Genomic DNA, 27,918 nt, shown 5'->3' on the forward strand with positions numbered 1-27,918 from the left:
ACAACTTGCCAATGCCAGGAACAAGTTAAAGAAATGTTGATCAGGAATATTCTTTGGTAAGAAAGAGATACTATACTAATGAACCACAGGTTTAGATTTGTTTCCATTTGCTAATTTGGCACACTAACATCTCCTCTGGCAGGGAACATAGAAAAGCAAGGGAACTGACATTCTGAAATAGAAACTTCATTTTTTGGCTTTTTCGTCTGAACATTCAGCAAGCATTGAAAAATGTGTAAACTACAGGCTCTCACGATTCCTTGTATAATTCTGCTGGGGCAGGTTAGGAGATATTTTGTGCTATATCGTGCATAGTGGAACCATGTTTGTTACTGATGGGTTAGACTAACTACCAGCATGAGAAAGGATTAAGATAACTTCTTTGACAGCATGTCCGAATGATGAAACAAAGGAAGAGCCTTTCTCCACTGTGACTGTACCAAAAATATGGGAAGAGATGGTTGTACTTCAGCAGGAATTCTGCCACCTCCATCTGAACCACAGAAAGAGTCTGCAAGTTTGAGAAAGTGTTGGACTAGAAGTAAAACACTAGCAAAAGCGGTCTGTTCACAGGCCAGGTGATACAGTTTAACTCCTCTAGAAAGTTCTTAAGCAAATCTGGTACACGCCAAGCAAATGACTGAGGCTCCAGGGTCGGATACTGCAATGCATACAAAACAGGGCTCTCCCAGGGTAGGATGTGCTCGACCATCAATACTGTGCAGAATCCTGGAAACTGGCATTTAATAGCTTTGGCAATTATTCATATCTCACTATTAGAGGGATTATCAGTGCACCACTGTGGCATAAGGTGGCGTAGTAGATATTAACATCCCTGCTTCCTCATTAGAACTGATCTTGTGTTATTAGAGCAACTGCTCTAATGGCAGGACCTTCACCTGGCAAAAGATGCACATCAGCTTAAAAGGGCTGAAGAGCATTAGAGGATTTTCTTTAGGGTAGGGGATGTGAGAGGGCAGCTGCTAGGCAACCCCTGGAAGGCTCTCAGCAGCCACATTTGAAGGTGGGATGCAGGGAGTGCCATAAGCCAGCAAAGCATGGCAGAGCTGGGGCTGATGGATACACAGATTTTGAATGGTGAGCCTAGGATAGAAGTGGAGCTGCTGTTATGAGACTTCTGGTCTGTGTGAACTAAACTGAGAACTTTGGAGCAGTTCAAGGTAGGATCAGCTTAAAGACACTGTAACCCATCCCTTTTCATTGGGGAATTCTTTACCACAGTAAAAAACCAATTCAGCCTGCATACTGCTGTTACCATACATTCTTGAGCATGTGCTCCCAAAGGCATCTTCAAATACCAACTCACTCTGGAGGAAAATATTCAAATCTTTATTAAAATACTATTAAGCACTTACTTACAGGGTGGCTTGGTCTTTCTGAAGGCCATAAATGCTCGTGAAAGCCTCACAACATCCCTGTGAGGTAGGTTTGTCTTACGCAATTATGTAACTGTTTCATAAATAAAATATGCTGTTTTTTGAACCATCAATGCTTGCTTGGAGATAGTGACTTTGCAATTCCTACTTAGGCACAGAATGGGCTGGCTGCTATGAGGTGCTTCCAGCATATGTAAGAAGACTGAATGACATCAAAAATTAATGGAAACAGTCAGATGTTACTGAAAACCAGAAATGAATGGGTTAAAGTGCAGTTTTACCTGAAAACTTACAGTATCGAAAATAGCATCAGGGCCTTCTAGGGCTGTAGGATCTCAATGGCCCCGGTCAGATCCTGCCCAGTTAATAAGTCATAAAAGTGTTTTGAATGCTCAGACTGGGAAATGAGTGTGTGACAAATCAAGGTGTCCTCCTGGTTTACAACACTCTAACACCACTGATGCACCTGGAGCTGCCCTGGCTCCTGCTCTAGCAGTCCCCAGTCAGTTCCCACAAGAGGAGAAAGCAGAGGCAATGAGGGTCCTTGCATCTTCTTGTCGCCTCCAGTCTCATTACAGAGGGCATCACACAGAGCTCATTCATTATCCCAAAGGATACAGCATGAAGGCCAAGGAATGGTCTTGGCTGTAAAGCAAGTGGCTAGGCCAATGCAGGGACACAGAAACCCCAGGCCCCTCTGTACTGTGAATCTCAGAGTTGAAAGATTGGAAAGGGAAATGCAGTTTGATTCTGTCTGAAGTGAAACATATTTCTTTTTGTTGCAGGTTCCAGCCTGCTCCCACAACATGCAAGGCCAGGGCAGGTTTCTTTCAAAGGAGATGATAGCAGAAATATCCTCACATGCTGTATTTCAGCATGGGTCTATTAAAGATAGTGACTTAAATTTACTTTCAGTTCACTGCTGTAGTTGCACAGTAACAACAGCTTCCCTACAGAGCAGTGACATCAATGACTTCTTCATGCCTTTGAAAAGTACATGCTGCAAGTAGCAAATGTGAATTAAATCAGTGTCTCAAGTTTTTTTGCTGAAAGCCACCAGGATCTATCTCCCTCCCACATCAAAGTACACTGTGGTTATGTTTCATGCAAATGCTGCAGTGTAGTTTCCATGGGAAGATCTATTCATGCACAACAAAGGGCTTGGTCTGAAGCTCTCAGACTCTGCATCACAGAACATCAAAGCTTGTTGCAAATGATGTCCAGGGCCAGATCTCGGGGTCTCACTTCCTTGAAGAATTGCCAGGTAGTAAAGAACTCTTGGAGGACGTCATGGTAGTATGGCTCTTTTGGGAGCCTGCTGGTTGGGAGGACGACTTCTTTTTGATCACTGGAGTTTTGTTCTTGCTTTTAAATACTTTGTTGGGGTCCAGCTTATTCACAAAGGAGTCAGCTTCTTCAGAAAGTAGAGCTGTGTTGACAGTTATGGGTTTATACATGTTAAACCATTGCTGAAAGGCAGGAATAGTGGGGAAGAAGGATGTTAAAAATGAAGTTGCCATTAGACATTCCCTCCTTGCTCTCCCCTCATCCCCAAGATCTGGTTTTAATCATACACAAGCAGGAATACACATCAGTTTGCAATAGTTTACTGGATTGTGCAAAGTGTCCTGTGATAAGGATGGTCCTAGCTGCAGCTACAGCCCTGGAACTTCCCCACATTCCAAAGAGGGAAGAGGAGAACCAGACACAAACATAAAACTACCTTTTTTGCAATGTAACTCCTATCAGGAGCAACTCCTGACTTAAACCAACAGGAGGAGGAAAAGCAAGGGGAGGGGATGAAACTAAATCACATTTATTTAAATTCAGAGAAGCAGAAAGGATTAAAAAATCTGGAATTTAAGACTGCTTATAAAACAGAACCAAACTAGTTGTACTACTTAAAATATAGCCTTCTTCCCTTCCTTCACATATATGATACAGATTTTTAAACTCTTTATACAAAAGATATATGCTGTTTCTCTTCTGCCTGATTTTATGTCTAGAAGTGATCACAATACATTTTTTTGGCTCCCAGATGTCCTCATAATGTTATGCCCTGCAGCTCCCATCTCTTGGTGTTCTTCCTATCAGTCATCCATTGCATGAAGTCAGGAAATGAAACCGTAGGGGATACAATGTTACAAACCCCACTAAAACCACCCTCAATGAAATTCTGAACAAGATAAACAGAAGATCAATACAAAAATGTAGAGAGCAATCAGTTAATGTACTGCATAATGGAAAATGGCTTTAATATATCATCCTTAAAGACCTTTAAAAATGATAATGGTTAACATATTAGAAGGATATATCCTTCTAATTTAACAAAGGCTGTGAAACAGCTAGGCAATATATGAATGATTTCAATAAGGTTTGTGAATATACTGAACATATCAAAATGTTCTAGCAGGAAAGCAACAGAAAGGTAGAGTACAGGGATATGCTAGAGTACCATACACACAGCCTTGTGGCTGAGCACAGGCAGAGCACAGTATGTCAAGGAAGAACCCCAAAATACAAAAAGCTGAATTCTGCAGGCACTAATAGACAGGAAGCAAGCAGTGTTTGTAGTAAGTAATTTTGATATACGCAAAAAGTTGAGGCAGGGACCAAGCAATATCATGCCATCAATACAGCTGTCATATCTGAGGCAAGACACTGACCAAGACCCACCAGGCCTTGCCAGCATGCACAGACATTGCACAGGCTTATGCATTGTGTTCAGCTGTATTAACAGCTCCATTCCCTGATCTTCCACAGAGTGGAAGCTAGGTTGGGGCTGAATGCCCAGTCAAGCACAGAGGAATGGCAGGAGTCTCTAATAGCAGAGTTCTGATAGAGCAGAATAGCAATTTTAATAATAATAAGGAGATGGACTGGCCAGCAGTCTGTACCTGGAGCAGGGAACAGTGTGAAAGCTGCACTATCCCACAAGTACTTCTGAAACTGCTGGAATTTAAATTGCTCTTTTGGGCACCATCTTCTCAGGGCACCTCTTTGTGACTGAGGAGGATGGAAAGGGATTAGTACCCCTTATAAGGCTGAAGCTCATAGTTCTCCTCTGGGCTTCTGTCCAGTGTGCAACCTGGACCTCCCTTTCTACTCAGAGAGCTGTTGTTGGCTTCAGCGCCAAGAAAGCACAGAAATCGTTGGAGTTCTACCACTCGCTATCAGAGGTCAAAGGCAGAGTCCAACTCATGTGAAAAAAGCAAAGTTAACACAACAGTAGTGACTTTGCTCATGTAAATAAATAACTGTAACATGCTAGAGGGGAAAGGCTCACGGGCTTTCCCATGGCTCACTAGGCCTACCTGAGCCTGCAGATTGCTTGTTAAAAGGTAGAAAGGTGTTTTCTGGTCCAAATTTACTTGAAATACTGACATACTGGATCCCGCTGTCTTACCTTGGCCTGGGGGCTGACCCCATAGCTAGTGAAGGCATATTGCCACTGTGGGAGGCCCAGGTGGGTGATGAGCAGGCGGTAGTAAGCTGTGAAGGTTTTGGTGAGGAAATGCCAATATAGAGCTCTGTCCAAGAACCATATCTCTGTGTCTGGGGAGACAACTACAAAAGGAAACAAAAATTATGTTAAAGCTTTGCAGTGATAGAGATCAACTCCTGGCCAGCATTAGCTGGGAGACACAGCACACTTATCCGAAATGCTGGACCTTCTAAAAGACAGCATCCCTGATTAAGATGTACAATTATCCAGAGGCAACATGGTTTAATGGTTAGAGCATGGGGGCTGAAGGAGACTTGGTTCTGCTCTCAGCCTTACTGAACACTCATGCAGCAGCCATTATATTCACTTCCCCCATTATAAAATGGATGCAAAGCTACTCCTTCCCAATCTGGGGCTGACGTGCCAGGTGGAGCATCTTTGGACAACAGTAATTTTGTAATGTAAGTTCAAAGTACAATTACGGCCAACATTTATCTGTCCCACAAAGTAAAAACAGTAACTAACTTAGTAGTCAGTCATCTGGATTACTGAGTAGAGTCCAGAGTCTGGAAGTCATGGGAGTGTGCACTGCCAAAAAACCCACATTTTGCAAAGACTTTCCAAAGTCATTAAATTTTTCTCTAGTGGGCAACTTAACTAGAAGAAATCACAGTCAGAGTAGCAGGGATAAAAATAAGTGACTTTACTTGATAGATTGAGATTCTTAACATAGTCAGTTAAACACAATGCCTCCTATGCTGACATCAACACCTGAAAACAAGGTCCCTCCTAGGTCATCCACTGAGTGGGCTGAAATCATCACTGAAAGGCAAGAAGACAAGTCAGAAGTTTCAGCTTTGGGAATTTTGCCACACCCAATTATAGGCACAAGATAACAATGGAAGGGTTTTACTAAACAGGTTGCATGTACACACCCACACGCAGTGCATGTAAACAAATACACATGTATATAGTGACCTGTGCATTTTGAATGTCTGATGACTGTTACTTTATAAGTAATTGGGGTGTTTTACTAGTCCTTGATTGAAAACAACTTTCTGAGTATCTGTCAGAAGAAAGCTTTGCTTGGCTCTCCCATTTGTCCCTCCCTGCCAAATTCTGACGTGGTTGGCACCTAGAGGCATGGCATCCATGCACAAGGTGGCAAAACCAGTCTAAGACTGTCTCAGTGGGCTAAGGACTTTTTTTGCCATCCACACTTTGCTTCGAATCAAAATACACCCTTCCTTATCAAAATGTGAGGGAAGTATTCTGAGACATGCAAGTAACCAGAGATAGGTGGGTGGCTGAGCTCTGCATTATTTCAACATGATTGTCCATAGGTCATATGTGAGTGTTTTCCTGTTTTGATATGCAAATAAGCTATGCACTCAGAAATCTTAAGTTATAACACTGACTCAAACATTAAAAGGAAGGAAATGTCAGCTCCAGCTAAGTCATTGTAAGATTTGGCCACTGAGTTCAGTGCAGCCATGACTTCCCAGTAAATGTTCATCTAGAAATGAAAAGATGATCAAAAATGTAAGATGATACTATATCTCAGTCCCCAGGTACAACCTGCAAAAACAGATGGCTAACTTCACTCTCTTCAGTCTTACCTGGTTTAGTGTGCTTATAAACAAGACAAACTTTCCCATTCCCATTGCACGGGTCTAATTCAAAGATAAGACTACGAGAATCAAAATGTGGCTTCTCTGGTTTGTCTTCATTACCTTTAAAAACAAAAAAGCCTTAATGAAACATGTTTGGAAAACTCTGCTTCAGCTGCAAAGAGTCAATCTATTTGATAAGTATTAATAAATCAACTGAAGGACTACATCAAAATATTTTTATGCTTCTTGGAAAGGATTAATTTCCCTGTGTTTTAAAAAAGTGTGAGAAAAATTGTAAGTCTCTCCTGTGGGACAACACATTGCAAAATCAAAATCAGATGGTTGGAAAGGAAATCAAGTTGTCTTCTAGCCCTTCTCTGGCATAAGGCAGGATAAGATAGGATGTCACTTTATGAATGTGATTGCACAGAGATGTTTGATCTTTTCTTAAAGACCTCCAGTATTGGAGATGCCACAATTGCCAGGTTGTCAACTCCAATGCATCATTATTGCTTGTAAGTTTTTCTCGTGTCTGAATCATTCTTGCTGCAGTTGAAGTGCATTACTTCTGTTCTATTCAACATCCACTTTTGTTCTATCTTCCTTTTTTTATGGAGTACAGAGAGAACAGCTTTTTCCTTTCTCTTTACAAAAGACATTAATGAATTTGAAGACATATATATTTCTTTATACATTCCAGTATGACATCAGCTTCCTCAACAGCCAAGCTTTTTAACTCATATTCAACTTGTGATCAACCACTACCATAGAGCCTTTCCTACAGGACCCTTTTGGGACTATATAGCTGCATACCCTTGCAAAAGACCACTTTGAATTTTAATCCTGTTGAGGAAGAAGGGGGACATAAGAGTTTTACTTTTAAGAATAGCTTTCCATGGAAGTCAGGATGAGAACTCTTGTGGAAGACATAACTTTTTCTCAGTGTACCATGTAGGTCCATCAGTGGGGCTCTGAGTGACTAAATGGAAGTAGAATTTGGCCTATTTCAGAATATCAAGCTGTAGCCAAACTGGAATTTGCAGAAAGAAAGGTTCATCCAACAAACTCAAGATTAGTCTCATTTAGAAGCTACAAGAGCTATAGAGATTCAGAGACAAGACTGTAAAATCAAACAGCAATTTTTTTTTGAAAGAGTCAGCATGACATCTACTCCTGGTCTTATGTTCTTACTTGTTCCAGTCTTGTTAGACTGAAAGAGCTCTGAGGAAATGAGTGATTTTTTTTAATTGTTTTTGCTTTTTAATCTGAAGGATGCGTTCATTTCTAGGTAGTCTGCAAATACACAACATTTTCAAATGCTGTCTCATATTTAAATGTATAGATGTATACATTTAAATGTATATATTAAATGTATATATTTAAATGAATTAAATGTATACAACAACTCAGAGTTGTTTTTCCAATTCCAAAGAGTATATCCAGTTGCCTTTTTACTACCACGACAAAAACTGTTACCTTCTGTTTATATAACACCAGAAGGACACAAATAGTTCATAAACTGAGGCAATGGAGGAAGCACTAGTTACAAATTTAAAAAGGCAAAAGACAGAACAAGAGGGCAAATTGGCTGTCAAAGAATATGGAAAAAATACTGGTGATCGTTAACTCTGTCACTATGAGATTCCCAGTACATAGGTCTACATCTCTCAAGGCTATAGGGGACTAATAGGACATATGGTAGATATGGCTCAGGAGACAAAAAAAAAATCATCTCTATTTAGAGTGACCTTTCTGTTGTTAGACCCATGTACTATACCCTAACATTATCTTAACAAAGCAACGGGAATGAGGCAAAGCATGTGTTCTAACCTGCTAATAGAACATTACCTTCTTCATCTGTGTCATCTTCCAGATCAGCAAGAGTTGGTGCATTAGGCAGAGTGTACATTGAGGAACCCCCAAGTCGACATAGCTTTGAGACACTATTAATCATCATGGAACCCAGGGGCATTGGGGTATCTGCAACAAGACTGATCATTAACTGCATCCTAGCATCAGGAAAGCACAGAAGATATTTTTGTTTCCCCAAACATCAGTGAAACCCTTCCAAAACATAGAGGTGGGGAAGAGATGTCCAGCAAGCCTGGATACTTAACGAAGCCAGGCTTCACAGAAGCAAAAATTAGTCTTTTTCAGACAATATCACATAAGCAGCTTCTGTCCTACCGCAAAACCCCCAAAAGTTTCAACCAAAAATTGCATCTGCTATAATCTGGACCAGGAAAGGGGAAGTGCTATTCGTGCATTATCTCAGAGCTATGCAGAAGAGAGAACTACACTGCTGACTAAGGCTGTGATACAGCTGTGTCAGCCCAATCCTGTGAGACTGGCTATTAAAAATCCTGGCTAGCTGCAGCCACTCCCACAGAATGCTCTTCCATGCTTCTCCCAAGAGTCCTTCCTCCCAAGAATTATACCACCCATCTGCAATTTACTGAGCAGCTCATCCTCTTCCACCCTATGCACTTACTCAGGGTGCATTGCTTTTGGGTACCTCTCCAAAATGGGTTATAGCCAGTGTGGCAGCACCTGGGTGCTCCTGAATGAACGCTTGAGGACTTGTCACCTGTCTCTCCTTCTGAGGAATCTCTGCTGTCACTAGTCACCAAGTTACGATCACTCAGTGCAGCCACATGCCACCATGAAGGGCCTCAGAAGACATAGCTTGCTCAAACAAGACAGTTACGTGAGCTGCTTTAGGCTCTGCATACTTGTATGCCCTGAAGAAAATCTCTTCAGAGGCTGTAACACACTGAATCTCACCTGAAACACAAAGGGTGTCAACATAGGTATTAGATTAGGTGTCAAATGTCTCTGAAAAGAAACTCTGCTTCCTGAGGAGAACCCTGACACCTGAAATGAGCAGTATCCATAGCCTCACCTGACAATTTAATTGTAAGGCAACAAGCATCAGGACAGCAGTGGCAGGACCCCAGTGCAGAGTGAAAGAACTGCCTGATTTTTGCCACACAAGGATGGACAATAAAACCTGGTCCCACTCTCACTTCCACTAATAACTCCAGAAATAATTCCAGTGAGCAGACTTAAGCTGGTAGGAGAGTAGAATCAGGCTCAGGGCTAGAAATTCTGGCTATTGGTACTACTTGGTATTACTTTGACAGATCTCAATAAGCGTGAGATCAGGCACTTCTCTGGTATATTTTGGCTGATTAACATAACCTGTGTGACCTCTGCTCAGATGCTTGATGGACTGTGGCTTCAACCTAGTTGTGAGACCTGTGTGAAAAGCAGGAAACCATCTGAAGAAGAAGAAAAAAAAGAAAAAAAAACAAAACCAGATGTTCCATCTCTGCTGAGTAGGGTAAGAACGTAAGCAGCTAAGAGAACAGACTGCACCTTAACACTGTTATGATCTTCCTTGCCTCTCTCCGGCTTGGAAATGTGAGCAATTAGATAGCTCCAGCAGATTCATTTTCCTCAGATAAAAGCTACCACTTGGAGTGGAGAGAAAATGAAGGTATTAATTGATGTGCAGGCTTTTCTAAAGCACTCATCATAGCTCTCAGTGGGTAATCCACATGCTAATGCGACAGCAAAGGAAGGTACCCCCCTCATATCATGGAAGCAGGAAAAGAGACAGGGATCATGTTGTTAGCACGGCGTCACTATTCTGGCCTTTTACACAACTTGCCAGTCTAAAATTAATGCACAGTTCAGGTCTCTTTGGATATAGCATACATACATTTTTTAATGAGAAAGAGGCATTATCGGAGGGTAATTCCTCCTACTGGCGTACGATGGGATAGTGTCCTCTGTAAAGCTGCTTCTTTCTCCGTGAACTACAGAGGGAGCCTAATTACTAGATTTAAACTACACACCTAAATCTGGATGTCAACAGATAACCAAGGTGCTACAGAATGGTATCTATGTCATGACGACGTGCTTGGTTCAGTGTACAAGTCTCTTCTGTGCAAGTCCAGCACAGGCAAGCAATAGGTTTTGTCCTGTTGCATCAGGAAGGGACTTGTGATGAACATCGTCTTTTTTCTCAGTAGAACATCTCTAAAATGGTCTATGATCTCATTCATAACTGCACTTATTTATTAATTCAGAGATCAGTTTTCTATAGTCACTGATCAAGTTGGCTAGCAAAAACAGACATTTTTTTTCCAGTTAAGGCATAGTGTTAATTTTTCACCCAAAATGACTGTGTGTGTGCTTTTTCTTAGACTCATGCAGGATGCTGAGAGGTAGGTACTGATTCTGCAAAAAGAAAGACTGAAACTAAAGGGATTCTACAAAGGAAAGACTAGATGCATATAAATGAGCATATCACTGGAGAGGATCACATGGACTCACCATCAGTTTTCACACTCCAGGTCATCTGGAAGCCATCAGTCATCAGATAGAAGTTCTTTAAATCCTCTGGCAACACGCAGGAGTTTTTCTGCAAATCACAAGATGGCTGAAGTATTATGAAGAAACATAGGACGTGTCTCAAATCCAATGAGCAACTGATCGTGGGACAAAAACATTTGCCACCAAACATTTTGCTGAATTCCAAGACGACTCAGATCAACCCAAATATCTCAGCTTAAAACTCTGGGAGAAAATGCACATTTCTTGAGTCTATGCCACTGTATTAACAGAGATGATTTGGGTAAATTTCAAAATGAGCAGTCAGTCATCACAAGGTTATTACAGGATTTTTCTCCAACTAAGACAACATATAATCCTGTGAAATCCCACTCCCAGATCACATATATTACAATCATTAGCTTTCTTTTTTTAACACACACACACATGTGTGTATGTATATATATATACACATACACAGCTTACAAAAGCAGGATTTTACTTTAAAGTGAAATCAGACTACTCCTACCTGTCCCATTACAGCATGTATAATAGCTGTATAAGAACTTTTTTTTCCCCTAAGGGTTTTCAATTCCAAGTAAGTGAGAACTCCATAGACTCAAGTCACATATACTCAAGAAAGTTTGATGTTCCACTTAATAGCATGTCTAACACACACACACACACACACACACACACACACACACAGAGCCAGTCTCACAAACATGCTGGTCTGCCTTCATCCCACCAAACTTTGGCAGTTGGCTGGGGCTCCTAAGACTGCTTCCTGCTGGGCCAAAAGTGAAAGAGACAATTCTAATGAGCTGTTGGGAGCTACTAAAAACCAGGATCCTTTCTTTACACAGATCTTCATTGTGGAAGGTGTTTTTCTTAACTCAGCCTCCCTATATAGGCAACAAATATTACAACGGAAGAGTATAGGCTTAGTTCTCAGGATAATGAGAAGCCCATAGAGCTATTTGCAATTGCAGACACTGTTCCTGCTGACAGGACTAGGCTCTGACCAGCAACCCTCATTCCTGTTGATGCTCCAAGGACACAAAAAGAAACAGTATAGAAGCATGTCAAGTTTTAAGACAAATAATTCATATGACACACAACTTATCTGTTTTGTTTGCAATCATATCAGTAAAAACAACAGACTGAAAAATACTGGAGTTTACATTTAAAGTACTATTAACCTCAAGGCTTCAAAACCATGAATAAAACTCCAAGACAGTTTAGTGATTAAGAGGTTTTAACAGATGAGCATGGAAATGCTAGCTGGAAAAGACTTCTGAAAGCTTCCATTCCAAACTCCTGCTTGAAGTAGGACTACTGCCAATGCACCAGATCAGGTTGGTTATGGCTTTTGCCTAGCTGAATCTTTAAAGTTTCCAGTGATGCAGGTTTCACAGCCTCTGTGTTGACCTGTCCCGGGGCTGTACCACCTTCCCTGTGAGAAGGTTTTCCTAAATATAGCCTGAACCTCTCAAGTTGCAACTTGTCATCATTTTCCTTATTCAATCTCATGTACTTTTAATTCTTCTCAGAAACAAAAAACAAATAAGCTCTTTGGGAGTCAAGTTTTGTAGATAACTATGAGGATGTTGTCTTCTTTAAAACATAGATCTGAGATTCATATACAGTCACAGGACTCTGGGAGTTGGACTTGTACAGAGAAAAAGAACAGATAATGAAATCTGCTACACAAGACACTTGATTATTCAAATATTTCTGTGACAGGATTTTCAACTTTTTCCCCAAAGTTTTTTTCTTTCATTTGTCTAGTTTAGAAGAAATCCTATAGGAGATGGCCTGCTCTCTGCATAGTGTGTTTGACACCTCAAAGCACAGAAACTCAAAATAGAAAAATTTATGAGCATTAAAGGGTTAGCAGTGCTGTCCCTGTACAGGCTTATCCTGCCATGAATCAAGATGCTGTACAGCTGAGTATTCACAGTCTGGCCTCAGAGGCCTGGGTGGATTTTAGAGCAGTTACTGAATCACTTTGGAGCAAGTGGAGAGGTGTCAGATGCTAAAAGCATCTGTCTGTCTGTATGCTGGGGCTACTTCCCCACAGTTGCTAAAACATTTAACACAAATTCATAAAAAATAGAGGAAAGACCCTCAAATTAGTATCTAAGGCAACAAAACAACCTTCAGGCATGCACAGTTCGTGTAGCTCTACATAATCTGGGATAGAAATTGAGAAAATCTGAGAGATGGTGCTCAAAGTCTTCCACATGTCTGCCACTTATGCACATCCCATTATCTGCCCTGATTCTGTCTCTCAACACACTTATCCAGCAGGAGCTACCTCCAACTCACACATCCAACCACAATGCTGAACTGTGGTCATCAATGCCTGGCATGAGAAAGGAAGGGCTCTAGCTTCTTCCTGTCCACATCCTCTCCATGGATCAGGACAGCCATTCTGCCTATTAAAGCCCTACTTATGTTTATATTCTTTGAGTTGTTACAGTGTCTATGGCATATACACAATGCAGAAGTGTCTAACTCACCCACAACCTTCACTCCCACATGTTAAGTAATTTACTTACTAGGCATATCCATTTATGCCTATTGACTGCTACTGATGAGTTAGTTCCAGATATTAATGGCTCTGTAGCTTGCCAAAGGGCAGTTTACTTTACTTGACCCCATCAGCAGCCTGGTCACCAGCACAGTGGTTTTTTAACTCAACTTGAGAAAATCTCCAGAGGCAACAGGTATTAAAGCAAAGCATCTGATACTCTAGAAGCTTTGTTTGAGAAGAATTTATTGTCATTGGATAATGTCATGTTGATGGCCAAAGCTCTGGTGGTAACTTTCAGAAGATTACTGAACTGTGTGGACTTACCTGAAGTTCTTCACATGCCTTTAACAAACACACCTTAATCTGTGGGTTCTTCTCAGTGCTAAATAATTTCATGCTGCACTTTCACCACTTCTTCTTTCATACTGTTGCTGCAAGTGTGGTGACTAGGTTTAGAATTACGAAGAAAGAAAATACCACAGACCTGGTACCAAAACTTACAAAAATACAAATGTCTACACAGTATTTCTAGTCCATTTGCAAACTACCCAATTGTAACTAAACTACCCCAAAAATAAAAATATATATGGGAACAGTTCTCTTGACTTCAATGACTTCCTGTAAGTGGGAGAACCAGATGCACTGGGATGACTGGTCTCTGTACAAACAGATATGCGTGGATAGGCCTTCTGCACTGAATCCTCTTTTTCTGGAGGGAAAGATCAACATCTGCACTTTTCTCCAAATGGCTGCCCTCTCCACTTTACCGTTATTTTAGGACCTTCCTAAGTATGACCCTTTCCAAACGATGTGGCACAATACAAGGGTGGAAAATGCTGATCAGAGCCCATCTGGGCCCCATCCAAAATCCTAGAACACTTCAGTTACACTCACTTCTCCCTTGTGACAGAAAGGACTGACTAATCTGTCACATTATGCTCAGCCACAGAACCTTATGACTTCAAAACAGGGGTCTTCTGACAGCAGAGTTCAGAAAAACAAGACCATTATGCATCAAAGATGGCTTCACTTCAAGCAGCTATACTTCCCCTGCTACTCTGGTAGTTTCCAGGGTTATGATCCTCAGCCCCTCAAAATACGGTATTTCCAATAACATGCCAAAAATGACTTAACCACAGTCCTGACAAGCAGCTTTATTTGTTTATTTAAACCCGAATCATCTGGTTATATTTGTCAGCTCATAAAAAGCAGTATCCCAAGTACCTAATATGATGTGTAAGGTCTATTTCTTTTGTTTGTTGTCTATAATATCCCCAAGTAGTCTCCCAAGAAAGTACAGTAGCTTGAGGATAGAGAACACTAGAGCAGAGAAGCTTGCTGCCAAGACCTGATCAACACTAAATCCAGAGCTAAAACACTGACATATGGCAATTCACTTAAATCAGTGTTGAAACAATGCCTCCCAAGCAAAAATCCTAAGGAACTGGAGAGTAATCAAAGCAAATGACTCTAGAGAGACTTCTCTAAAAAAGTGAGCAAATTCTGTACACCTTTTGGGGAGAGGAGAAACAGATTTATGTCGCATCTCAGGGCCTCCTGGTAGCAGAGTAAATCAGCAGCCACCTTTCTCTCTCCTTAACTTCTTGTAGTTTCATGACTGGTCTACCCTAGCTGTCAGTGAATACTTACGAGGTTATTTTATGTAATGTACTGAGACATTCTAGTCACACCTTCTATGAATCTGATCCAGCTGGAGCTCTGGGGAGCACACCTTGACAAAATTCACTCCCCCTTTCATCTTTACCAAAGCACACAGGGGAAGCCTGACTCCCAGCTGCAGAGGACAGGATTTGGCAAATTCTCTCAAGGATGGTGTTTCTGCAGCCATTTTTTATCAGAGTATTATAGAACTCCACAGGAAAATACTATGTGAGAAACAGTATGGGCGTCCTGTACACCATTACGCACCCTGAAGAAATTTACCTTTCCTCATGCACTGGTTTTGCTGGCTCCACTTGCCTGCCTCTCCCACACTCGGGGCCACAAAGCAGATTCAAGATAGGTAGGTCTTGTGTTGTAGGGACTGAGGATTGCAGGCTTGTGTAATGCTGAGGGAAGACACACATGAAGAATGGGGAGAAGGGCTCTTGTGGACGTGTGTGCCCGCACACATGATTTTCTGGGTAAAGGTTAGTCTGATTGACAGCTGCCAAGGGTCTAGAAGTCTCATCATATAAGTTTCTGACATACTGAGCAAACCACACTTACCACAGAAGGAATTGCTGGTGACTGGACTTGAGCACAAGCTTTGTAAGCCAAAATGAGATGTGGTACAAAAAATGTGGAAGACTTCTAAAACTGCCAGGAACAGCCACCTCAGTTCCCACTGAGATTTACATGTAAAAAGTGCTTCTAAATCCTCTAGCAGCCTATAACAATGCACAGCAGGGAATCTACAAACTGCTCAAGGTTTTTTTGGAGGGGTTATTACAGAACAATAAATCCCTATAGACAAACTGCACAGGGAGAAAAAACAAAATTCTCATGCAGAGTTGGAGAATGTCAGAGCTTCAGCAGTGTGATGGACATGGATCATTCACAGACACCCAAGGGCAGTTCAGTCACTGTTAGCAAGCCAGTTACAAAAATGGGCAAAATGGTCCCTTTGTTTTCCTTGCTTGCTGAGGTGCAGAGTTCTCCCCAGTAAAATATAATGTTGTAATCTTGAAAAGCAGAACAATGATGTGAATGACTTATTTCCCTTCTGAATGAAAAAAGAACCCCCTGATTAAGCACTGTTATTGCAGATATCAGAGTATTTCCTAGCAATATTTTAGTATCACGTCTCCTTTTACAAACTGCATATGGAAGTTAGCAGGGTAGGTGCAAACCTAACTTTAGCAGTAGAATTGGTTCATAGCAAGATATAGGATTATTATCACTGATGTCCCAGCCGCATGCTAACTCTGTCTCTATTCCCACTTGTATTGATTGTCTCATCACAAGAACATCAGGAAAGGTGAAAATTTCCCTCTTTTCATTTCCATACTTTACTACATAAATACCACAGAATCACAGAATGGTTGAGTTTGGAAGGGACCTCTGGAGATCATCTAGTCCAACCCCCTGCTCAAGCAGGGTCATCTACAGCACGTTAGACAGGGTTGCATCCAGGAGGGTTTTGAATATCTCCAGAAAAGGAGACACCACAACCTCTCTGGGCAACGTGTTCCAGTGCTCTCACAGTGAAGAAATTCCCCCTCACACTCAGGTAGAACTTCCTGTGGTTCAGTTTGTTGCCTCTGGCAACTGGCAACTGAAAAGAGTTTGGCCCCATCCCCTTGACACCCTCCCTTCAGTTACTTATAGACATTGATAAGATCCCCCCTCAGTCTTCTCTTCCCCAGGCTAAACAAGCCCAGCTCTCACAGCTGTTCCTCATAGGGCCGATGCTCTAGTCCTCTGATCATCTTTGTAGCCCTATGTTGGACTCTCGCGAGTAGCTCCATGTCTCTCTTGTACTGGGGAGTCCAGAACTGGACACAGCACTCGAGATGAGGCCTCACCAGGGCTAAGTAGAGGGGCAGGATCACCTTCCTTGACCTGCTGGCAACACTCTTCCTAATGCAGGAATATGGTATCCTAATCCAGGATACTATTGGTCTTCTTGGCCACAAGAGCATATTGCTGGCAAACAGTCAACTTGTAGTCCACCTGCACTCCCAGGTCTTCTCTGCAGAGCTGCTCTCTAGAAGGTCAGCCCCCAGCTTGTACTAGTGCCTAGGATTATTTCTCCCTAGGTGCAAGACCTTGCACTTGCCCTTGTTGAACCTCAGGAGGTTTCTCTCCGCCCAACTCTCCAGCATGTCCAGGTCTCTCTGAATGGCAGCACAGCCCTCAGGTATATCAGCCACTCCTCCCAGCTTGGTATCATCAGCAAACTTGCTGAGGAGGCACTCTGTCCCCTCATCCAGGTCACTAATGGATGAGTTGAACAAGATGGGACCCAGTACTGAGCCCTGGGGAACTCCACTAGCCACAGGCCTCCAACTGGACTCTGCGCCACTGATGACACCCTCTGAGCTCTGCCTTTCAGCCAGTTCTCAATTCACCTCACTGTCCACCCATCTAACCCACACTTCTTGATCTTGCCTAGGAGGATGTTATGGGAGACAGTGTCGAAAGCCTTGCTGAAGTCAAGGTAGACAACATCTACATACCTGACAATCACTTATCTTAAATATTTTTGTGAGCGTGCTAATTTCCAAGAAAATATTCAGGATTGATTTCTGGTTTGATTTCACAAAGTGTAAATCTTAGTAGCTCTTTCTGCCTCTTTGCCTGTACAGAAAGGCCTGGAAAAATCTTTTCTGCCTTCCCACTGTCCTACTGCACTGCATCCTGTCACAAAGCTCTTTTTGTTCTGTAGAGTTTCAGCTGACTGGCATTCAACAACCCGATATAACAAATGACTACATAACTATGACAAGAATAATAATGCTGGCAGTATGCATTACTTAGAATACCATTATAATCATTCATAATTAAAATTAGGTTGATTTTCTTACAAGCATTTCTGAATACCATAGATTTTCTTTTGGTAGGAACACATTTCCTCTACAAAACTGAAATGGGACTAGAAAAAAATCCTTCTAGCAAAACTGTAAAGTAAATCTTAACCATAGAGCTTTTATTTGGCGAGCCTTAATCAGGTCCCTTCCAACCTTACTGATTCTGTGATTCTAAAAGAGTGAGGTTTTGGGGGAAAAAAAGTGAAGAGTTTGACAAATTTTCCCTACATCACACAAGAAGCCCTGCAAATACTTTCCTAGCCAAAGATATAGTAGAACTTAAAAATACAGACTGTGATCAGACTTTGTTAAAATCTCAGCTATGAAGAAAATATGATTATGCGCATCAGTGTTGCCACCTAGTGGCTATGAAAAAGAGTGATAAAAGATTCACTTACAGATAGGATGGGCTTGAGGAAAGCAGAGGTACAAGTTCCTCCTCAAAGGGCCATGTGAGGTGCTAAGTGCTTCACACCTAATCTTCACTGTAGTATGTACTGCAATTGCATGGACTAGCCACTGTGCTAGATATTAGATTTTATCTCCAGAACTCAAGCTCTGCTACTTATTTCCACATAAAATAAAAAAATAGTTAACTTTGAATTCAGGAAAGGAGATTTCAGGTTTTGTCAATGTGACTGGAAACAAAGGCAAAAAAATAGACAGTGAAGTCCTTCATCACTAGTTCCAGATGAATAGTATCCACTTAGTTTTCACCATTTACTGGCACAGTTCATTCACTGGGTAAGAGATGATATTTTCTTTTGAGCAAAGTGCTTTGACCAAAGTACTTCAAAGTCTGATTCTAAAAAAAAACCTCAATTTTGAAACAAAACAGATTTAATTAGGAGAATAAGAAGCACGTGTAAATGAGAATAAGAATATATTCAGATGGAACTGACTTCTGCTCTTAAGAGGGGAGAGAGAGAGAGAGAGAATGAGTAAATATCACTCTCTTCCTCTCAGACCTGATCTGGGTGTTACCAAAATTGGTGCAAGACTTTTCTGTACTTTTTAGGAATAATTCTGTAAATGGCAAGATGTTATCAAAGGGGCAGTTATTTTCATGGAGTGGTAACAAGCGCAGCCGTTGGAAACACATACACCTGGGCACAGTAAGGGTTGGAGTAGAAGGAAGTCAATTCACTCAACTCCATCCCCTGCCATGCTCCTCCTCAAAGCCTGGTTAGCTATTACTGCCCCTTTCCTACACAAACAATGCCTAGAAATCAGTCAGTCTCCATTCTGTGCCCACATCCAGTTGCATGATGTGTGTAGGCATGTGCATTGGGTCATGAGATTGATAAACACATATACGTTCAGAGAGATGACCAAAAATGCCATCACTGTCCCCCACAGGTACACAGCAGTGTTCAGGAACCCTCTGGTCAGGTAGTCTGATGCACTGAGGTTGCTAGTGGAGAGCTGAGGTAGCATGTGGTCTTTGTAGGCTTCTGGAACAGCCAGTAGGCCATACTTTGACAAAAGATTGGGGCTGTTGGCCAAAGAGGAGGTAGAAAGAGGGGCTCTGAGAAATGGAAGTGAATACCTGAGGCTGAAAGAATAAATGGGTAACTGGAAGGAACCGATTGGCTCAGGGGTATTTTCCAGCTTCACATTTCTACCTATAATGGCTACAAATAATAAAGAGCTTCTTCATTCTGTCTCAAAGGGAGCTGCAAAATGTGGTTTCATAGCCGCCTCTGTCCGTTTTCTCCTGAATCACCACAGTTGCTGTCTGTAATACCAATGTGATTTCTTCTTAGAGTTCTCTTTTTAAATATACCCTCACTGATGAAGTTTCTCTAACACAGCAAGTGCATGTGATATTGTAGAATGGTATTGTACAAGAGTAACACCTGAAAAACAAATGTTGTTCAAGATCCATTGTGCATCTGGTAACAGGCTGTCTTAAAAGCAAAAAAAAGGTAAACACGTCATGTAACATTCTCCAGGGGCTGCAGTACAGTCAGATCAACCCCACTGCAGAACTATCAGGAAAACACTCACTTGCTCCCATGAAATGATAGTGTGGCGTTCAGCTGGCTCCTTTTCCACAAACGTCACCTCAGCAACTCCTGGAGAAGTCTCTAAAAGGAAAAGAAGAGTGTGTGTGCTGCTGGCATGGGTGACATCAAACACTGTGAGCCAGATGATTTTTCAAGTTAAACTTGACTGACAGCTAGGGGAAAAGCACTAATGACTGCAAGAACTATGCTGGTGACTGAGCAGTGGCTTTCTTTTGTCTGTAATTGTATTCAGCATATCCTGGTATGAGGATGCACAGGACAAACAGATTTGTATTTAAGGTCTTATCTTTTGCAGAGGCTTCATGGAAAAAAAATCAGCCCTTGTTTCCTGAAGAAACTCTAAGAGTCAGATGAATCTGTCTTTGTAAGCATGCTCTGTGGTTTCAGTTGGGCACGATATTTTTAAATAGACACAAGATGCTGTGCAGGTTGCTGTGAAATGCTAACCTCCGTATTCTACAGTGATGGGCACATTTAAGGGCTGGATTCAGTGAGTCTAAACAGATGTAGAATCTGATCCTACAGAATGGACCAGCATGAACAAACATCCGTTCCCTAGAATCCCAGCTGGGCACACGCAGATCTTTTAAGAGCACTGAGCTTATCATTTATAAAAGTGATCTGAATATTTTATGGGAAAGAATGGAATATAAACACAAGATACTGATCTATAGTGCTATCCCTGCAGGTGTGTGATGGCAAAATAGTCTCCCTCACACTTACTATTTTATAATGTTTTACTTCATCTACAGGCAACTGAAATGGTTCCCATGGACTTCATTCACTTCGGATCAGGTCCAGAAAGACTACTTGTTAAGGGAATTGCAAACCCAGCACACAAGGCTGTATAGCAAAAATGATCACTATGCAGAGCTTTCAAGACCTGCTCTGCTGTGAAAGTATGGGCTCCCAAAGCAGTCACACATACTATAATTTCTTTCTGATAAAACACACACAGTGCACTAGATAGGAAAGGCAGGTACCAGAGAGCTCTGGTTGTTTTTTTTTTTTTTAATTTTATTTATTTTTTTATCTCCAGCTCCAGGCTTCTAATTCTAGCAACAGTGCTGTCCTTGTCTGTTTTGCTAGTGGAAAATCAGCAGCCAGCATAAGGAAGTCTGAACTTTGCTTTAGTTGAAAGTATTGATTGTTTCACTGCCAGGTAATTTAAAAGACAAAATATATCACCAGAAAAACCAAAATTAAAGATATTAAAAAAAAAAATCATAGTAGGTCACCTAGGTAATCTTTCTGGCCAACGCAGGTCTCCAATCTGTAAGACTTTCTGATGTTTCACCAAGCTCACTTCAAATAGTTGGGTGCAAGGCAGGATGATCTGTATCTTGCTCAAATGCAAGTCCTCCATATGGAGCACATATTCTGCTTTTAAAGGAATGTGTGGAATCAATGATCTAACTGGTCTTTTCCATCTATGCTATGCAAGTCTTACAAGTTAAGAGATTATAACAACAGAGTAACTGTTATTTCTGTGATCAAAGAAAACAGCATGGATGTTTAATTCATCATGCACAAAGGCTCAGCCAGCATGGTGGAAGATTTAATATCATATCAGTCACAGTAAGATGCCCAGGGATGAGCGAACTGCATCTTCCAGAGAGGTCTGAACCAAATCCAAGATCAAAAGAAAGAGAAATGTCATCTTAAAAAGCCTGAATGTTTTATTAAAAATATCCTGTGGGTAAACTGAAGATCATGCTTAACAGATGCGTGGAAGTATGGATGGGAGTTCCATCAAACATGAAGGAGGAAAAGAAGGACAAATGCCATGGCATGCATGGCATGATAGCTTTTAGAATTTAGATGGAAGAAATCAAGAGGCTAACTAGGTTACACAGAAGATACAGCATAAAGCTTAACCAGTTCAGGAGAATCCTCCCAGTTAACTATTCTGAATCAAGATCACAGTAAATCTTGTCTTATTTTTAGCATACTTCACTTGGAAGTGTCCAGAAATGCTTTCAGTATTAATCAGAACAACTTGATCAAATAGTCTGAGCACAAAGCTGGAAGCAGGAAATCACAGCATTAGGGGTTCTTACTGTACTTCTAGTATTTTCTGAAGTCGGATAAAGTCTCAGCATCTTTGTAAAACTGTCTGAATACCTAATTTCTTATCTAATAAAGACTCTAAATAGTGAGGTATGCTCCTGTTCTCGACGTAAGTTAAGAACAGCCTAGACTTGCCATTCAAAATTAGTTCTGAGCAATCACTTTTGGAATGTTAATATTAGTCATGGAACTTCAGCAAAATTAATTATACTGGGAATGAAAAAAGATACCTCTCCCTTTTTCCTCAAATTATAACCTTCATAATGCTTGTGAGAAATCTTGCACCTTGTAGGGATTTCCACAGAGACCAGAAGTTGAAAAGAAGCATCTCATACACAGAATGTTAAAATTTGTTAAATTTGTTAAAACAAGAGTTTTTGGAATAGTCCCATGAATATTTACTCAAAGGCATTGGAAAATTGGGTCTCAAAATTCCATATACCGTATGTGTAATATTTTCTTGCTTGAAAGGAGTATGTTGTGTTTTAGTACATGATCATTTCCATCTCCCATAAGTGTTTCACTAACTCAAAGTTAAACATAAGAAGTATCTATGGGATTCATGAGGCCTCCTAGAAGAAGAGTTAAAAAAAAAAGATAGTTTCTAGTAGTGCAAAGTACCAAATAAAGCATCTTTCTGACTCAAATATCCTTTGTCATTTGAAAGAAACAAACAACATACAGATTGCGCTGGTAATGTTTTCCAAAATTTTTAATTCAGCAATTCTAATTAATATGGTGCTACAATTTACATGCTTTGGATTACTTTATGGAGTAGAAAAGCATGAAATCCCAGAAAGATTGATGAGACAGAAAAGATCTGGACCAAAACATCACAACAGTAGGCTGGAGTGTGCATTGCTATATTACACAATACAACAGACCAGAGAAAAATACAGAGAGGAGAAACAAGCAAACACATGCCATGTGAAAGAGATGCCATAGGACTTTCAGAGCCAAACTCAGATTGCCATGCCACACTTACCCTGAAAACTCAAATAAGTTTGAAAGAGAGCTCTGAACAGAGTTTGGAGATGAAACCCTGTCCTCAGAGGATCATGACCATTTAATCTCACTTGGCTGTGCAGCTATTAGCAACTTGCGCTATCTGTGATACAAATAGGTTACTAGATGAAACTCCCTGTCACTGGACACAAAGCACAGTAGCTAATTACAGTAGTCACTTTTGTCTTTAAATGCCTATATTATTTTGTGAAGTACGATTTGTTATGTTGGCATATGCAAGGCCTAACAACAAAATCCTTTACACATGCAAATATTTTCACCAATTCTTGTGATTCTACTGCCATGAGTAAAGTTTTGTCTGAGATGCCTTATTTTCTGATGTTGATGTTGAATTCCTTACACTCCTGCTGAACTTTGAAGGGAACTGCGGGGACATAAGAATGTTCAAGATCTGGACAAAAATCAAAGATGACAAGGAAGGCATGTTATGGAAAAGGTCCTGGGACATGGGAATAAATTGTATGGTGATTACTTATCAGGAGATGATCCTGAGCAGATTCAGCCTCTCTTCTCACGTTTCTCTCAGAACACCTTGCTATGCTGATCTCCTGTCATTAGGTACAGTGTCTGTCAAGCCTACATATTCAGAAGTCACAGGAGAGGCTAAAAATTATGCATGATTTTGAATAAAACACCTCTTTCTCTTTGCTCTCAGCCTTTGACTCTCAAGGGCTCTCTCAAGTCACAGTTTGAAGATTTTTCCGTTAAGCTGAAATGCCAAAAACATAGATTTTGTGCATGAATAAGAAGTGCAACATCTCTCACAGCTAGGCAATCCCAGCACAGGGACCTTAAGAAAACATACCACATACTGAGAGGAAAGCAGTAGCAGCATGGTTTCCCACGTTGCAGGTGCCCAGGCCGTCAGGTGCACCAAGCTGCCCAGCAATTCCCAGCTGCAGGAGTAGGTGCCGGGGAAGGGGGGCAGCCCCGCACCCCGGCGATGCCCCGCACCCTGCCAGGCCTCGCAGCGGCCCAGCAGCAGGGGCCCCTTCCCGTGCCCAGGCGGCCTCCACACCAGCGCCGTGTCCTCGGCCTACCTCGGGCCCGAGGGACTCTTCTCCCACGCTGCTACTCACCCAAGACGCGTATGACGCCCAGGGTGAGCTTGTCCAGGTGGGGCTTGATGCTGGCGGAGGGCTTCTCCTCCATCCTTCGCAGGTCCCGGCCCAGCTCCGCTCACCATCAACTCCCAGGCAGGCAGACACAGCCAGCACAGCGGGCAGCAAGCGCGTGTGTGGGGAACGATCTGTTTGTCCCTCCTCCCACCCCGTAGCCGGGGCTGCACCGCGAAGAACCCTGGGAGGTGTAGTTCTCCTGCCCCTCCGCGCCGCCCAGCCTGTGGACAGAGCGAGGCCTCACGGGATTGGTAGTTCCGTCAGCGCGCGGCCCGCCGCCAGCTGCCGCTCGGCGGACTACGTCTCCCAGAATGCCCCTCTCTTCCGCGTGCCGCGATCGCCCCGCGGCCCGGCGGCCCCCGGCTGAGGTAGGGCGACGCCGGGCGCGGGTAGCCAATAGGCTGCGAGCGCTGGGGGGGCGGCGGGGGGCACTCTGGGAGTGGCGGTTGTTTCAAGATGGCGGAGGTGGTCGCCGGGACGGGTGGAGACATTTACTGGAGCGGGGGCAGTATCCTTCCGCGGGAGGAATCCTTCCGAGGCTGCGGCCTGGGCAGGGGCCGTGCCCGGGGGGCCGCGGAACCGGCGGGTTGGGGCCCAGCAGGTTGGGGGCGGCCCGCAGGAGGCCTGGGGCTGCGGGGAGGGGTAGGGAAACTGAGGCAGGGGCCGAGCCTGGCGGCGGGGGGTAGCGGTGTGTGCCAGGGCAGGGGCAGTGCTGCGGAGGAACCTGGAGAGCTGCGTTCAGTCCCGGTGCTCCGTGGGGTTTTGCAGCTGAGGGCCGTGGCACTGCCTGCTCAGTCAGGAGAGAGCACGGGGAAGCGTGGAGTTTGGTTGTGCGTGAGCGGGCAGTGGAGTTGTGTGAGTCTTCAGGGCAAAGGTCTCCCGGGGGAGATGGGAGATGCTCGGCTTGTGTGTGACTTAGTGTTGAAGGACTTTGGGGAGGTAAGTATGTAAAGAAACTGGGTTCAGGTTGTGGAAATGTGGAAAAGAATTCACAGAGGGAAGTGGGGAAACTGAGGCTGAAGGTTCAGGTGGCAAGCAGAAGGTGCATGCCTTTTGTGACTGCAGTCTAAGCTTGACTTTGAGGCCTAAAAGCTAGAATGAGCCCTCAGGGGAGCTGGATGCTGGAGGAGTCTGTGAGAGAGAAATTTGGAGGCTGTTGTGGCTTGGTCTACAGGAAATGTGGAAATGCTGGTTGTGGGAGGCTAGATAGGGCTGGACATATAGCTGGAGTAGGTGGTGTTCAGCCTGTAAAAAAACTGGCTAGAGAGATGGGCTCACATGGTTCAGAGAACCAGAAGGAATTGGCATTGATGTTTCAGCTTGTGTGGCTTGATCTGGAGGCTCAGCTACTTGGAGGCCTTAGGGCAGAACTGTCTCACCTGACAGAGGCATAGGAACGAAGGATTTAGTTGTAGCTGTAGGGGACTTGTGGTATTGCTGTGGCTGGTATTGGGAGCTGGGACCCAGCATCAGTTAGAAGTGATTGAAAGAAAAGGGAATGTTTGTGTGTGCTTATGTGTATATGTTTGATTGCATACCCACTGCAAAACAATGCATGAATGAAATGGGCTATCCATCCAATGGGCTGTGTTCAGCAGGCACATTGTTATAGATCTGGGAAGATTGTTCGTTTGTGTTAAGAACTGCATACAACTTTCTCTTTGGTGTGATGGGATGAAAATTGGTAGGCACATACCAAATTTCTTGCTGCACTGTCACTGTTCTGGCCTATTGTGGAAATACGGACGTAACTACGCTGTCACTGTGTTTATACCAATTAAGTACTGGGCTGACAGGTTGTTTCCCATGACTAAACACACTGTTCTGAGCCTGGCAGAAGCCTTATGCGTCGAGATATGCCAAGGAATAGGAGTCTTCTGGATATCCACTCCTATTTTACTTTTTTGCCTCTGATTTTGTCAAAGTTTATATATCCTCACACACACGTTCACACGCACACACACACACACACACGGAACATGAGTAACGAGTAGGGGATACCTTTTCCTTAATGATGGTTTGACGCTTTGGAAAACTGAACTTGTTTCTATAATTGCAGAATTAGATATAGGATAATAATGCTGGAGCCATACTTCAAAAGCTGAATGTTGTTTAAGCAAATCTGTTTTGTTTCCTATAGCTATGTGTTGACACACAGATTAGCAATATGTCAGTTGAGAAAGCAATTGCTGGTGCTAAAGTTTGTTGTTGCTGGTGGTAGTATGGATTGAAGATACTCTCTTTTGCATCCTGCAGATTGCTGTCACAATTGTGGTGACGCAGCTGTTTGGGGGCTTGAGCTATTCTGCTGATTTTTGGGAAGAGAGGATGTGTGTTTTACTTTCACAGTTTTTTCAGCTTCAGGATCAGGTTCATGCTGTGACCCCATAAACATTGTGTTTTGACAGCTCAGGAGATAGCATGCTGCAGTTTACAGGTGAGAACAGAAGTGTTTTCAGAGTATGTAGGAGAGAGAACTTTGATAGCATTATCAGGTTAAGATGTGGTCTAAGACTTATGAGTGATGATGGTTAACAGGTGATAATGTGGGCCATTACAATCACAAGTGAGCTTGTGATTGAACTCTTATTTCCAGTGTGCCAGGTGTCAGTTATGTGATAGGTACTTGTACTAATTGAATTTGAAGTTGCTGTCAAGAGGTGAAAGCTTCTAGGCTGCTGTTAATTTTGTCCTCTGTGTAATAACTTACTAAATTAAATTTTCAAGATGTAGTTATCAAAATAAAATTTCAGGTGAAGTCAGAGAAGTAATTGGTCAGTTGAAATACTTTCACAACCTGAATTTACTTGTATGAAGACAGCTGTGCAAAATCCTAAATGGATTTACTGTAAACAGAACTGAAGTTAAGTAATTGGGCCTATAAGCCACCCTGAGAAGGCTGTGGAAAGTAAAGCAGTATAAACAAAATATAGAGGAAGTGAATTTCATGTTCTGTGTTTTGTTTTTCAGTTTAGTATAGTGTTGTTACTTATGTGGGAATAAAAAAATCTTTTGCCTATCTGAAACTATTGCTTTAAGGAAGATACTGTGAAAGCTACTCCCTTCTTACATTTGTATGAAGTGCATTGAGTCTTATTTTTAGTGTGTCTTTTAGGAGGCAAGGATTCAAGTTTGATGATTGATAAGATAGCACAAATAATATACTTCCTGGTTCTTTGTGCTTTTTGAGTATCGTGCAATGAAGTAATTTAATAGTTGAAACTCCAGGTTACTGAAAGTTTCTGAAATGCTTTTCTTTGCAATTTCCTCAAAACAAATCTTGCTCTTCTTAAAGCAAAAATGTCCTTAGGCTTTCAGCTGTTACTCATCATGTGATGATCGGATGAGAATGACCAACTTCCTTTGAAGTCTTTGCATTTATTCTCATTTATATTTCTTAGAAAGTATTATACAAAAAGTGGGTTTTTTTAATAGCAGTATGAATATAGGTTGTCCTAGAAGTTTGTCAAGAGATACATACGTATATATCAAGGGATTACTTATTTAATGATAATCTGCTCTAATTTAAATATTATTGCTTCATTATCGTAGTAATTGGACTTGCAACTGGGGCTGGTCCCTAGGATCTCTTGTGAAGGTGACTTCTGAGGTGATTTTTACTGGATGAAAGTTAATGCACAGTGAAGAAGTTAGTGACACTGTTTGCTTTGTCAATCTGCATTTTTTTTTTAATTCAAGCTTTTCTTACTCTTAGTGCTTCTCTGGCATTGCCAGTTTGTTTTCCTGTCAACTGCTTTTTAAAATTAAGAGCCAAAATACTAATTTTTATATTTTGATTTAAAGGGCTGA

At 42.1% G+C, this 27,918-nt stretch overlaps 2 protein-coding genes across 5 annotated transcripts in view; one reads left to right on the plus strand and one right to left on the minus strand.

Annotated features, from left to right (window-relative positions):
• Nucleotides 1–1,329: 1,329 nt before the first annotated feature.
• On the minus strand, nt 1,330–24,235 carry TPGS2 (tubulin polyglutamylase complex subunit 2). Its single transcript, XM_062600205.1, has 7 exons — nt 24,070–24,235; nt 19,875–19,954; nt 10,797–10,884; nt 8,304–8,435; nt 6,462–6,575; nt 4,804–4,964; nt 1,330–2,866 (listed from the first exon to the last, which is right to left on the minus strand). The coding sequence occupies exons 1-7, from the start codon at nt 24,140–24,142 to the stop codon at nt 2,639–2,641; spliced, it is 876 nt and encodes a 291-aa protein (XP_062456189.1). The 5' UTR covers nt 24,143–24,235; the 3' UTR covers nt 1,330–2,638.
• Nucleotides 24,236–24,405: 170 nt separating this feature from the next.
• The window catches only part of KIAA1328 (KIAA1328 ortholog), a 169,288-nt gene continuing 165,775 nt past the window's right edge, over nt 24,406–27,918 (plus strand). The window contains exon 1 of one of the 4 annotated variants that reach the window (XM_062600282.1): nt 24,406–24,476. Coding sequence is in view for 1 of the 4 variants with exons in the window: in XM_062600281.1 (XP_062456265.1) it covers nt 24,565–24,616 (52 nt within the window). In the remaining 3 variants the exon portion in view is untranslated. Of the gene's footprint in view, nt 24,477–24,548; nt 24,617–24,997; nt 25,048–27,918 lie in introns of those variants that run through there. The other 3 variants (XM_062600281.1, XM_062600284.1, XM_062600283.1) reach the window with 3 other exon arrangements.

The sequence above is a fragment of the Rhea pennata genome, chromosome Z (assembly GCF_028389875.1).
Source record: "Rhea pennata isolate bPtePen1 chromosome Z, bPtePen1.pri, whole genome shotgun sequence".
In the NCBI taxonomy this organism is placed as follows: Eukaryota; Metazoa; Chordata; class Aves; order Rheiformes; family Rheidae; genus Rhea; species Rhea pennata.